The sequence below is a fragment of the Microsporum canis genome, genomic scaffold, assembly GCF_000151145.1.
Source record: "Microsporum canis CBS 113480 supercont1.4 genomic scaffold, whole genome shotgun sequence".
Classification (NCBI taxonomy): Eukaryota; Fungi; Ascomycota; class Eurotiomycetes; order Onygenales; family Arthrodermataceae; genus Microsporum; species Microsporum canis.
The window spans coordinates 2,641,159-2,654,263 of record NW_003299166.1 but is presented as its reverse complement, the minus strand read 5'-3'; the positions used below and the strand labels follow the sequence as shown (position 1 = coordinate 2,654,263).

At 48.6% G+C, this 13,105-nt stretch overlaps 6 protein-coding genes across 6 annotated transcripts; 2 read left to right on the top strand and 4 right to left on the bottom strand.

Moving 5' to 3' along the window:
* Positions 1 to 1,471: 1,471 nt before the first annotated feature.
* Positions 1,472 to 2,906, top strand: MCYG_04955 (proteinase K; the record flags this gene model as incomplete). The annotated part of the gene is made up of 4 exons (XM_002847172.1): positions 1,472 to 1,817; positions 1,895 to 2,446; positions 2,502 to 2,607; positions 2,665 to 2,906. The coding sequence occupies 4 exons, from the start codon at positions 1,497 to 1,499 to the stop codon at positions 2,904 to 2,906; spliced, it is 1,221 nt and encodes a 406-aa protein (XP_002847218.1).
* Positions 2,907 to 3,574: 668 nt separating this feature from the next.
* On the bottom strand, positions 3,575 to 5,530 carry MCYG_04954 (conserved hypothetical protein; the record flags this gene model as incomplete). The annotated part of the gene is made up of 1 exon (XM_002847171.1): positions 3,575 to 5,530. One exon carries the CDS (start codon positions 5,528 to 5,530, stop codon positions 3,575 to 3,577), a length of 1,956 nt encoding a protein of 651 aa, XP_002847217.1.
* Positions 5,531 to 6,214: 684 nt separating this feature from the next.
* On the bottom strand, positions 6,215 to 7,925 carry MCYG_04953 (multidrug resistance protein fnx1; the record flags this gene model as incomplete). The annotated part of the gene is made up of 2 exons (XM_002847170.1): positions 6,215 to 7,656; positions 7,718 to 7,925. 2 exons carry the CDS (start codon positions 7,923 to 7,925, stop codon positions 6,215 to 6,217), a joined length of 1,650 nt encoding a protein of 549 aa, XP_002847216.1.
* Positions 7,926 to 8,403: 478 nt separating this feature from the next.
* Positions 8,404 to 9,431, bottom strand: MCYG_04952 (conserved hypothetical protein; the record flags this gene model as incomplete). The annotated part of the gene is made up of 7 exons (XM_002847169.1): positions 8,404 to 8,573; positions 8,601 to 8,735; positions 8,767 to 8,864; positions 8,895 to 8,943; positions 8,977 to 9,018; positions 9,048 to 9,334; positions 9,409 to 9,431. 7 exons carry the CDS (start codon positions 9,429 to 9,431, stop codon positions 8,404 to 8,406), a joined length of 804 nt encoding a protein of 267 aa, XP_002847215.1.
* A 1,647-nt stretch (positions 9,432 to 11,078) lies between these two features.
* MCYG_04951 (conserved hypothetical protein) lies at positions 11,079 to 11,516 on the top strand (the record flags this gene model as incomplete). The annotated part of the gene is made up of 1 exon (XM_002847168.1): positions 11,079 to 11,516. One exon carries the CDS (start codon positions 11,079 to 11,081, stop codon positions 11,514 to 11,516), a length of 438 nt encoding a protein of 145 aa, XP_002847214.1.
* Positions 11,517 to 11,856: 340 nt separating this feature from the next.
* On the bottom strand, positions 11,857 to 12,957 carry MCYG_04950 (hydroxysteroid dehydrogenase; the record flags this gene model as incomplete). Its single annotated transcript, XM_002847167.1, has 1 exon — positions 11,857 to 12,957. The coding sequence occupies one exon, from the start codon at positions 12,955 to 12,957 to the stop codon at positions 11,857 to 11,859; it is 1,101 nt and encodes a 366-aa protein (XP_002847213.1).
* Between the last annotated feature and the right edge of the window lie 148 nt (positions 12,958 to 13,105).

Here is a 13,105-nt window from a genome sequence, read left to right as displayed (position 1 = left end):
CCCTTTATTTGCGAAGCTGAACCAAGGCCAAGGACCCGAATACCGATTGAAATGTAATTCCCTACTCGTCGGATCGGAAGGCCTGTTTCAACATCATGGATATGTTCCATCAGGGTACATATATGTAGATATACATACTATATGCTCCCGGACGACGTATCCCTTTGCAGCATCATGACGAGGACGTGGACTTGCACACCCGGCCGAGTCAACTTTGATAGACGTCGATCCCCAAAAGTGAGGACCTTTTTGTTGTTAAAACCTCAGATATACCTATGCCTTACGTGTACTTCCCTTAGGGTACGTACCCGAGACTGGTCCACGAGATGTATCAAGTATGAGGGTTTTCTCTATTTTATTGGTTGATCTGTAGTTAACAGATCTTACAGGGGTAAAAAGCATATGGATACCCATGGTTTATGAGGAGTAATAGGTAAAATGCCCGAGTGTCAATGCTCTCTCCACTCTTCCGTTCGAGCGAGCAACCGTTGCAGCTTCAGGCGCTTACGGGCGAGAGGGAGCTAAAAGTTCTCGAAACGCTGGTGAGTCTTTATGTGGGAATAATGCTGGCAATACGATCGTTCTCCATGCTAATTCCACCGTACCGGGTCATTTACTGCGTACAGTGACGAATATCAGGCATCTGGCTATCGGCTGATATGCTATTTGTTATCGGCCCGCTATTTACTTACTAGATGGTCAACTTGGGCAGCAGGCAGCGCTAGTTTGGTCATTTGCAGGTATGCCGAGCCTCGTGTTTGACCATAAAGGTCCCTGACCCTAGCGACGCAGTGCATATAGTATGTACCATATAGTTATTAATATCTAGGAGTGGAGACGGGGAAGCTGCGCATAGCCCAGGATTGTGCAAGTGTAAGAGGAAATTCTCCGCACCGCGGCCGCTAGCGTTACTATATATGGGGCTGCGGGCGCCAATCTTTGGACGCTGTCCCATCGTATTGGAACAATCTGATCAGCTTTGCATTTCTTGGAATTCTCCAATTCACCCGTCAAGCAAGTTTCTCTCCTTTGAAGCGGTCTATACCCAGAAGGAATAACGCAATATCTCTCCACCCAACAGGTCTGAGACGGACATGAGCCGTCTTTGCTTGAAACTCTTTCCTATTCAACCTCACGCGACAAAGTGAAGTTACACTTTTCTCGAAGATCGACCCATCCAGGATCCCTAATATCAAACAATCTACTAGTGGTACTCAGGAGTTTATAACTTTAGAGAAATGTTTGAATACCAGGGCGGGGAAGTTTCAAGCCTGCAATACGTCGCAGATGACGCAAAGGTTGCCCGGTTTTCCAACGGACATACGATCAATGGATCACGACTATGGAATACGCTTCGTTTTGACGTGCTCTTCAAGCAGTCTATATCTAGGCCCCTTCCTCCCACTGTGAAATGTCTTTCTTCCATCCTCATCTTCATCCATCATAACATTCCTTTCCTCTGACCTTTCCAGTTTACCTGTCTTTTATTTTCCATTATGGGTTTCATCACCAAGGCCCTTCCCCTCGCCCTGGCGGCGTTCTCTACTGTCAATGGTGCTAAGATCCTGGAGGCCAGCCCGGGTGCCGATACTATCCCAGACAGTTACATTGTTGTCATGAAGGCCGGCGTGACTAGTGAGACCTTCAGCGCTCACACCGACTGGGTTGGCCGAACCTACCAACGCCGCCCAATGCGCCGTGGTGCTAATTCTCAGCCTATGGCTGGGTTGCAGCACTCCCTCAGCTTTGGAGGTAATTTCATGTACGCTGGCCAATTCGACCAGGCTATGATTGACGATATTGCTAAAAATGACGATGTATGAGATCTCTCCCAACTCTACCTGCTTTAAAACCCTGGCCTTCATAGATATGCTGACTAACTAATACCTGGTAGGTTGATTTCATTGAGCCCGACTATAAGGTGACGTTGTCCTCTATCACCGAACAGAAGGACGTTCCTTCTTGGGGTCTTTCCCGTCTTAGCACCAAGGAGCCTGGCGGTACTACATACTTCTACGATGAATCTGCCGGTGAGGGTACCACGGCCTATATTGTCGATACTGGTATCGATGTCAATAACGGTGATTTCGGGGGCCGTGCCAAGTGGGGCAACAACTTCGTCGACCATCAGGATACAGACTGTAACGGCCACGGAACCCACGTCGCTGGAACCGTTGGTGGGAAAAATTTTGGTGTCGCTAAGAAGACCAATCTCATCGCTGTCAAGGTCCTTGATTGTAATGGCTCTGGATCCAACTCTGGAGTCATCAAGGGTATGGAATGGGTTATGAGAGATGCTTCTGGTGGAGGCAACAGCACCTCCAAGGCATCAAAGTCTGTTATGAACATGTCTCTTGGCGGACCTCGCTCTGAGGCCACCAACCGAGCTGCCAAGGCCATTTCTGATGCTGGTATCTTTTTGGCCGTTGCTGCTGGTAATGATAATGTGAGCCTGACTTTATCTATCTCAATGTTAAGTTACTTTGCTAATAGTCCCGTAGGCGGATTCCCAACACGACTCCCCTGCCTCCGAGCCATCCGTCTGTACTGTTGCTGCCTCTGCCGAAGATGACACCAAGGCTAGCTTCTCCAACTGGGGACAAGCAGGTAAGAATGTCTGGCCCTACTGTTTGTGATATCGAAACTAATCTTTTCGTAATGTAGTCGATGTCTTCGCCCCCGGGATGCATATTACCTCTGATAAGCCAGGAAACGGCACTGCTGTGCTCTCCGGTACCTCTATGGCTTCTCCCCACGTTTGCGGTATTGGTGCCTACCTCATTGGATTGGGTAAGAAGGGCGGCCCTGGTCTCTGCGATACCATCAAGGACATGGCCCGCCCTGTTATCAAGAACCCCGGTCAGGGCACCACCAACAAGCTCATCTACAACGGCAGCGGTAAATAAATTGGTGCGTTCCACCATTTGGAATCCGCTTCAGCGTCCTGGCCCATTGATTGGATCAAGACAGGAATCAATACTGAAGGTCACCCCTCTTAGTCTCTCCTTTTTCCCTTTTCTTTTTCTTTCTTATATTACTTCAAGGAAAGAGTGCTGGAACTCCTTGGCAATTGTTATAATTGCCAGCCATCCCTTCTTATTGTGGCCGAGCCATGCTCCCTTCGTTGTGGATATATTTTAGATATATACAGTTATATATAAACTAAAAAAAACGTCTAGACCTACAATACTTTCACTTCCCATATTTTCCGTTACTAGTGCTTATTTTTCTACATCTACCTTGGTGCGGTATATTCCTTAAAGTGTTCTCTCTGCTTTCTTATAACTTTTATCTTGATTAAGCATAACTTGATTAAGGTTCTGGATTTAAGTGGGTCAAGCGTGGGTTTAAAGCGGCAGGGATTTCATCCCAGTGAAATGGTTCCACCCTAAAAGCGGCATGGTGCCTTCAATATCACAAGCAATTTCGCAGGTAAGGCGTTAATCAATCCTCTATATAATGTAAGGTAACATGCTAAATTAAGTACCCTTTCACCTCTTATATAAGCTAGCAAAAAAATATGATGGTAAATGAAGTAAATATTACTAAGTACTGTTTGGGGGTACATATCAGCTCATAAAACCTTCACTTTCATCCACTCACTGGTTCCAACTCCTAAATTCAAACCGTTTCTCTCCCACCATTGGCGCACACGCTCCTCTGCACCAGTTATTGCATCCTCTAACGCTTCTTCAATATCACATGTCTTGAACTCGACGTGCAATCCGCTTCTTCGCCACCATTCGAGGACATCCACATGCCCGTTTTTCGTGGCACCGACGAGAACCTGGTTATCGAAGATCATTTTGGACCCCTTCAATTTATACCAAAGTTCTAGCACATGGACATGGCCATGGGTGCTGGCGATGCGGGCCACGGATTCAGTATATGAGTACGGTATCCCAGACTGATCCCACCAGGCTATGGAATTTGTCTTGCCGGATTGAGCGGCGAGAAGAACGGATTTACCAACTTTTAACGGCAGGGCGTGCTCGGGGGAGCATTCAGATGCATTTCTCCACCAAGATAGCACGGCAACGTGGCCTTCTGCCGATGCTGATTCGAGTGCTCGCTCGGTGTACAGAAGTGGTAGACCGGAATTGCGCCACCATTCGAGGACATGGATGAATCCAGCGCGCGAAGCTGAGTCCATTGCATCTGTTAGGTAATCTTTCTTTGGCAGTTCGGTGCAGTGAAGCCACCAGTCAAGGAGGGCTGTATTGCCATATATAGCCGAAGCTCGGAATGGGAGGTTCAAAAGTCGTGGTGTAGACCAGAAGATATCCGATCTAGATTTGATTATGAAGTCTAATATATCTATGCGAGAAAACTTGAGGATAAGATGTGCAGATAACATGGACAATGGCTTCCATGGTGAAGCCGAGGAGAGGTACTGTTCGATTTCGGAGAACGGCCGTTTTAAAATTGCATATTCAAGGGTACATTGCGAGGATTGTGATCGGGGTATTAGGGGTTTCCACTGATCGGGGGTTGGTATTCGAGTGTAAACGCCCACGGCGGCGGCGGTCTCCCAGTCACCCAGGGCTTCAAATATCATAGACAGCAGTTCGGAAGGAAGAGCAGGCTGTGTCGGAGTGGGTTGTGTAATCGTAGTCTGCGAAGAAAAGTTATGACTTGTCTGGAGGTTTGCAACGGGGAGGACAGTCCCGTTTTGCCTGCTCTGGTCGTCTCCCTTCTCGTGTCTTTCCACTTCGTGCAAAGGGACATCTTCACTGTCTACCCTGACAGACCACCCCAGACCCTTTCTAACCTCGTCGTAAAACGATTCTCTCCCGTCCCAGGGCAACTCCACAAGCCGATCTGGGGCTTCGAACTTGGAAAGAATAGGAGGAAGCACCTTCACCCACGGCCAGAAGACTTGGATATCGTCAAGATGTCTTCTCGTGATAGGCGCAACCCACTGGCGAGCGGTCATCCCTGGAACAAGAATAATAGACTTAGAAACATCCCAGCCTCGCAGCAGAGTCAGTGTAAGGCTCGTAGTTAATCCACAAACCATTGACCCAAGCGTTCCGGCATCCATGGGGCTTATAATCAACAGATCCGCCCAATCTGCAAGACTCGCAGCCGTCATGTTGAACTGTGCTCTCAAAGGCTGGCTGGTGGTGTCTGTAACTCGCTGTGGTGCGTCTTCATAGCACTTGACCGTTTCCAGCTCATTCTGTCCAACCTTCAATCCCTGCGGTACGATTAATCGAAGCTCGACGTCGGGATCTCGATATAGTGAACGGACAATCGTATCGGCGAACGGCGTACTGGTTGAAAGAAGAACTCGCTTGGACCGCTGGCCAATCTGCCCAAGCAGAGGCGGGCTATCGCTCCCGTTCATTATGCCGTCTTCAAGCCGTATATCGTATGCGCTCTCATCGCCGTCGTAGCTCGCTGTTGCTGTGGGAGTTGCATCTCGAGGACCGGAATTTATATGCGCAGGGCTCATAATTTTGAATTTTGACGTTGTGTTGGCGTCCAAACGCTCCCCGTTGAACAGTTGTTTGACCCCAACCGCCATCTGCATGGGACTTGGGTGGGCGCTGACGAAGTATCCAAAGGCCGGGCGCCGGGTTTCCAGCCCAAATCGCTATTACTGGCCAGTAAACTAAAAATAATCGTCTGATAGCTGCAGATATTCCATGCACGACGTGGTATTACTATAAAACTATTCGTTCCTTGGGCTGACGGACTCGCTCATCTCTTCAGGGTCCTCTGCAAGGCCATGCATGCAGGCCCATTCCAAGGGAAAACGGAGATAACGCAGCGATGCCGTCTGTTCGAGAGAGAGCCAGAGGCCGTTATCGCAAGGATGTCTATTCGTAACCGGATGATGGACAGTGTTAACATCTGAAGAGTAGCAACTTGAGCTCGCAGTCCACACCGTCATAGCTTGACGCCACAGCCACAGTTGAGAAGGCAAGATAGAAAAAGAAAAGACAGCGCGCTCACATACCTTTGCACTTAAGGTCCAGCCTAGATCGTGCCTGAGAAGTTTTTGAATGCAGGTAGGATAACACACGAGACGTTGAAGATTGAAGATTGGAGATTCGGTTGATCATATTGGAGGATGGCTTTAGGGAAGTTTATTGGTTCGCCACCAAAGTGAAGCATAAATATCGGAAGACAATGAAATTGTTGTTATATGTAATCCAAGCTACCTGGTAAATATTCTATATCTATCGTTTGACTATTCCGTGCTTTATCAGTCCTTCCTGGCCAGGTTCATATGTAGCTTATGCTCCCTCATCGCTAAGCTCGCCAACGCACCCATGGCAGCAAGGCCCAGAGCGGTCACGAATGCAGCCCGTAGGGAGCCCATGTAGCAGTCTCGAACAATCGTCGCTATTCCCGGAGGAAGATGACGGATCTCCTCGAACCGTTCGGTGATTTTCCGGATGATATTTTCTGCATCGCCCAAGTGTCCGAGACGGGACCAAAGGCCAGACCGGAGAAGGTTCTGGAAGACGGCTGAGGCAACTGATATACCGATGGAGCTGCCTGTGCTGCGGAACGCATACGAGGCAGACGTAACCACTGCCTGGTGCTCGTGATCCACCGCTGCGATGATGGCGACAAGAGTAGAGGTAAGCATGCCACCGTACCCTAGGCCGGAGATAAACAAGTAGAGAAACGGTGGAAAGGCCGGGGTTGCCAGGTTGACGGTGCATATCAGTGCCATGCCGATGACAATGAGGATGACGGAGCCATAGTTGAAATATAGATAACGTCCGGTCATACGCATCAGATATCCAGATCCCAAGGAGCCGACGGAGGTGCCCAGCGCTTGAGCGACTAACCGAGTCCCTGCCAAGGTGGTTGTGTAGCCTTGTACCTGTAGGAAGACGGGTATGTAAATAAAGAGAGCAAAGACAGCCATGGTAACAAACCAGTTAGTCAAACAACAAGATAAAACAGTGCGGTCCATGAGTAGGCGGATAGGGATGATCGGTTCGGCAGCAACCTTGTCCTCGATATAGATGAAAGCGACAAGCAGCACAACCGATAGCGGGATAGTGGTTAGAACCAAGGGATGAGTCCACGGTACCTGGTTACCACCGGAGTTGAGTCCAAGCAGAAACAGAACCAGAGCGCAGACCAGAGTCCCGGCACCGAGGAAGTCTATCCTCTTCCATCGAGAGGTATCCGTGACTCTCACCGGCACATCGACGTAGATTGACACCAGAATAGCAGAGACAGCGACAAAGGGTACCTGGATGAGGAATGCCCATCGCCATCCCCAGTTATCATTCACATATCCACCGAATATGCCACCAAGCCCGCTTCCGATCCCGAAACAGATATTCCCAATGCCTTGCCAGATACCTCGCTTCCGTAGCGGCACTAGATCAGAGGTAAGGAAGGTAGATATAGCAGTCAGTCCTCCTCCACCCATGCCAGCGATCGTACGTCCAGCTATCATGACCCATTCTTCCGTAGCAAGGCCACAGATCAAGTTGCCGACTCCGAAGAGAATATTAGATATGACCAGGCCTGTTCGACGGGAGAAGATATCTGTCAGCTTGCCACTGATGGGCTGGCAGGCAGAGCTCGAGACAAGGTAGGCCGTGGCGAGCCATGAGATGAGCGACAGTGAGTTGAACGAGGAGGATATCTGGGCGGAGATCGTAGCAACAATCGTCCCATCTTCAGAGATGTTTTAGTTAGCGATGACTTTGTTCGTTCCTTGACACACGAGCAGACATACCTAAGGCGGCGAAGAACACCCCGACCCAAGTGCTGGTCAAGATAGTTAAGAGCTCGCGAAAGCTGGCTTCCTCTACCAGAGGCAGGCCCGTACCGCTTGTCTCGCCCTCGCTCGAAGGGCCGCCGTTCTCTGCTCCCGCTCCATCAGCCAGTAATGGAGATGTTTCTGACGGTGGAGGCTGAGTGACATCCCGAGCCCCGGTGGCCATCCTGACTGTCTCGTCAAACAGCTGTTATCGACTGGCCTTCACGCTTTGTCTGGTTTCAGAGAACAGGAATTGCCATTCCGACTGCGACGCTCGCTCTCGCCCGGAAAACTGTGTGGGGTTGAAGGTGAGGGAGCCCTTGGTTAGTTACCGGGGAAAGCTCCGTGTAGGAAGAAAAAGCAAGCATCGCCTGGTGAACTCCTTCGCCTATCTAACGAGTGCTTCATAAGTATCCTCAGTGACTTCTGCCACTCGCCTTGGTTGGCAGACTCAGTCTGTGTCGATAGTTCCACGGCCATACGTGCAGCATGATGGAGTACTGTGCCCGACCAGCATCCTCTGAAGGAACATGCTCGTACCCTAACTATCGAGAGAAGTAAATCGGTGTCGTCAAATGTGCTCTTCATGTAATTGGCGTGCGTTGTGAAGGAGTATAAGTTTCGTGGCAGAGGCCCCTGTCTACTCTGCCACCACCGCGCCTTCAGGCCTCCCAGTGGACAAACCGCCAGAAGATATGCCTTGTAGAGACAGTAGTATAAAACTCCCAAGCTTCGAGACAGGCAGGCTTGTTTAGAGACAGCGGTATATACAGGTCCAGCCATTCACTATTGACTTTGGCTGTATATTCAGCTTTACAAAACTCCCAGTAATCTGGATACCATCCTGATTACCGCCAGCCAATGATTCTGACAATTTTAGAGTCTTCCGATATCATAATATTGCTTAGACAGAGATCACCGTGTGTAAAGACGACTTCGGCATCACCTGGCATACTATTTCGAAAGGGTCCTGGGATTTCAGAAAGTTCTTTACCTGGCTAATGATGGCGAATACCTGTCTTAACTACTATTAGTATCTAGTCGTGAAATTGAGCAACAGAGAGGAATGTCGGGGGGACGGTTTTTATTAGTAAAAATAATATCACCAAGTGGCTCACGGTTACTTTTATAAGTATAGATTAATATACTTTACATAGTATGGGTCCAGCATATACTCCTAGGATAGGTATAGTAGGTAAGACCTAAGGGAGCACCCAGGGTAATTGGTCCTCAGCGACGGTTAGAGCACGCCCATACTTCACAATGAAACCAAGCTGCTTAAAAAGGACGGGTTAAAAGCCAAAGCCACGATCCTTTGATGTTGGGTCTTGTACCACACCCTGTTCACGGACGTTTGCGGGAGATGGCAGCTTAGCCCCTGGTCCAATACGCGAGAATAATGAGGACTCAAGGAATGTTGCTGGCTCGGTAGAAGGAAGCACCTGAGAAGGTATGGTGGGGTGATCCCTGGTTGCTATGGGGTAAGAGGGGTTCGGGTTGTTTTTCGATGCTGGCGGTGACGTTAAGGAAGCTGGAGCCTGTAGGATGGTGCTGGTGCATATATATGGGTGTGTCGTTCTAGGTGTATACAAACTATAACGATTTTATTAGTTAAGGAATCTGGATTGCGCAGGTTACATTGTGTACCTCTCCCAAAGCTAGCTTACTGATGCCTATATATGAATATCATGGGCCGTCTACAGTATAGTAAAGGTAAATGCACTTGTTAGATAGTCTAATAGATTATATATTTATTAAATAACATACGAAATAGAACAATCTTAGGAACTTTGTGATAAGGTAATGATCTAAAAGTGCCAAGATTATAGACCGTTACCACTCACCAGGCTGGGGAATTTGGTAAAGTCCAGGAGTACGGAGCACTCCCTGTCACTACTATGTATGTAGACAGGCATACCCCGTAAATCAGGGCTACCTCTGCTCTTGAGCTGTGGGACTGGTACAAACTCTTGACCGCTCTGTGCTGCCTGTCTCACTTATTTTTTTTGAATCCTGCAGTGGCCATGCGGTTGCTCCAGCAGCCCAACCACCAACAGACCGCATATCATTCCTTCAGTCCTTCAATCTGCCAAAAGCAACATCGCATTTGATATCAACTTTTCGTGGTTGTTGGAATAAACAAAAAAAGAAAGTTAAGATGCGTTCTGCTTATATAACTAGTGGTTATGCTTACTCATCCGGAGATCAGAATCCGAAAATCCGATCAAGCGACCACATGACATACACGTGACCACAGATTGACCAAAACCTAAAAAAAGAAACATCCAAAAAAAAAGACATCCAAGTTATGGTAGATTTCAGTCCGATGAGAAACAAGCATGCTTCGACCATGGATTCAGGGTCAAGATCAAGTTTTATGCGCTCCTCCTAGCATCTGTTTTGATAAAGATGTAACCATGCAGGCGCAGCGGAATGCCCACAGCCGACAGCCGGGTGCAGCAGAAGATATGGGTCTTGGAATCGAAGAGTGAGACATCCGCTAGCAAAGGCTGCTTTATATAGAGCCAGAGAACGATGCCGATCCATATTGCCAACGTATCACAGGAAGAGGTCAAGCTCCTCTCCATCGAGCGCCCACAGCAACCGTGTCACCGGATCTTGGAGCTTGCTTCTTCTTTTCTGCCAGCTAAGATGGGCTGCGATGCTACCTCGGATAGAGAGGATATGGATTATATTGCTACTTGCTGCGGTCTGATGGATTTATGTCTCTCTTCCTTCAGAGCCAGCCCGACACATTCCGCAAGCATGTACCCTGGTGGTATGGCTGTATCCATTGCTTTCCCTCCGCTCTCTGTACGGGAGTAACTCTCGATGACAGCATACTTCCTTGTGCGCAAGTGCAATGAATGTCTCACCAGATCCCTGAGCACTTTGTATACATTGCTTTCTTCCTGATTGCGAATGTTTCAAACTATACTCCGTACATGTCGCTTTCCGTTTTTTTTTCCCTTGCCCCGCATCGAAAGACTTTGGGCTGAACTGGTCGTGCATGGAGGAGCAACTTGCAAGACATGGAGGCGTTCACTGGCGGCTTCGAGCCATGGATCCCTCGCTGCAGATCTCTTCCTCTACACTTACGGGGTGCCGGCCTCTAGAAGGCCATGTTGAACCTTCAATGCTGAGAGCTCCGGGAAAAGTTATATAAACCTCGTCTAGGTAACCATATCCCCAGCTTTTTTTTCTCTACTCTTCATCAGACAACACAATTCCAACAGAATACAAATCACAAATCTATCTCCTCCATAATATCGACCCTCAAAAAGTTATTCTCATTTCACGGAAACAAAGCCAACTCGAAACCAACCTACCAGCCAAAATGAAGTTCACCATTCCAGCTACTCTCGGCCTTATGGTCTCTCTCTCCTCTGCTGCTGCTATTACCAGCACTGTCACCCTCAGCTATGACCCAAAATACGACAATGCCGGTCTCAGTCTCACCCAGGTAGCCTGCTCTGACGGCATCAACGGCCTTATCACCAAGGGCTTCACCACCGCCGGATCTCTCCCCAACTTCCCCAACATTGGTGGCTCCTTTGCCGTCGAGGGGTACAACAGTGCCAACTGCGGCAAGTGCTTCAAGGTCACTTGGCCTGTCCTCAACAAATCGATCTTCGTTACCTCCATCGACAAGGCGACTGGCTTTAACATCGCCAAGGCCGGCATGGACGCCTTGACCAACAACCAAGCCGAACACCTCGGAAGAATCGATGTCACCTTCGAGGCGGCCAGCCCTGCCAGCTGTGGATTTAAATAGGCTGTCGAAGTGCCTGTCTTAACGAAATAAAGCGCTTATCGATGATGGAAGATGAAGGAACTCAGGGTTAATGTCACTCCTTAATAATAGTAATAATATTATGCTATATAGATTTGTTTCAATTAATTTTATCCAGTTAGCTTTGCATCTTCCTCCAGAATTCTCTATTAATATTTCGTCGATCATCCGATGGAAGGAAGAAACGCTTAATGATGTCAGATGTGGAGCATAGCCTTTGCTAGTTTATCTTGATAGTTAAGATCAGTTAAGACCACTAGAGTTACGAAGCATTATGGTATACATCTATGCATCAAATGCCATTATCCACTCTTTTGAACATCTAGTTACCGCCTCTCTTTTGCTCAGGGAATTTCTTGAAATACTCTTCCACAGAATGATTGATGGCATCGTGTATCCCAATCTGAGGCCGGTATCCCAGACGAGTCTTGAGCTTGGTGATATCGAACGTTCGCGTCATGGTAAGGTATCGAACCATCTTACGGTTAAGTTTCGATTCCCGAGCTCCAAGGCTGGTCAACCATACCGCCCACTCTGCAACCACGGCCATGATATAAAAGATATACCACGGCACTACCCTGATGTCCTTCTTTGCGACCGGGTACCCAGCAGCAGCAGCCACAGCATGTACAAAGCTCCAGAATGGAACATGTTCATCGTTAGTGACTACAAATGCTTCACCGTCGACCCGTCGGTCCTCTGGTGGTAGGTCAGGCGAGCCGGATGCATTTAGCAACGCCTTTGCTGCGAGGACTTGCGCATAAGCTGCGTTTCCATGGTATGTAAAGTCGAATAGATTTTCACCGTTGCCAACTTGTATCTTGCTACGTCCTGATTTTGCGGAATCGATCATATGGGGTATCACTCCGTCTTCACCTTCACCGAACAAGGTAGTGCCGCGAATAACGACGGTCAACAGCCCGTCCTTCCGGTTTGCTTCCAAGATGATGTCTTCGGCGACTGCTTTGGTGTGGGAGTAAAACTCTGGCTGTTCGGGGTAGTATACCTTGGGTAGGTCTTCGGTTGCTTCGATGATGTGGGAGAAGCCATTGTGGATAACGGACGAGCTGGACGTATACACCAAGGCCTTGACCGATTTGGCCTCTTGCTCTCGGATTGCCCGGATCAGATCACGGTTGCCTTCGATGTTGACCTTTTCGTAGAGCTCCTGGGTGTTCTTCTGCTGCATCAACAGAGGCGACGCAGTATGAAATATCACCCGCGGTTTCACTTGCTCGAGCACGCCTCGAATGTCGGTTGGAGAGCTAAAGCTGCCTTCGATATACTTTGCTCCCGGAACGATATTATGCTTGGTAGTAATATCGAGTGCCGTGATATCAGAGGCGTCCCCCTTTTGAAGCAGCTGCTTGATGATTGTATGGCCGAGGCCACCGCAGCCACCGATAACCAGCACCGGATCCATGGGCTATCGACGTTTCCTGGTCCTGACGAAGCTGAAAACACAGTCTTTGCAGTAAATATCGATGGCGAAGGAGGATGAAGAGGCAGACAAAGGATCTTCTCTTTGACAGAACCAACCGCGCTATTTATTATTAAATGTTGCTTTCAGC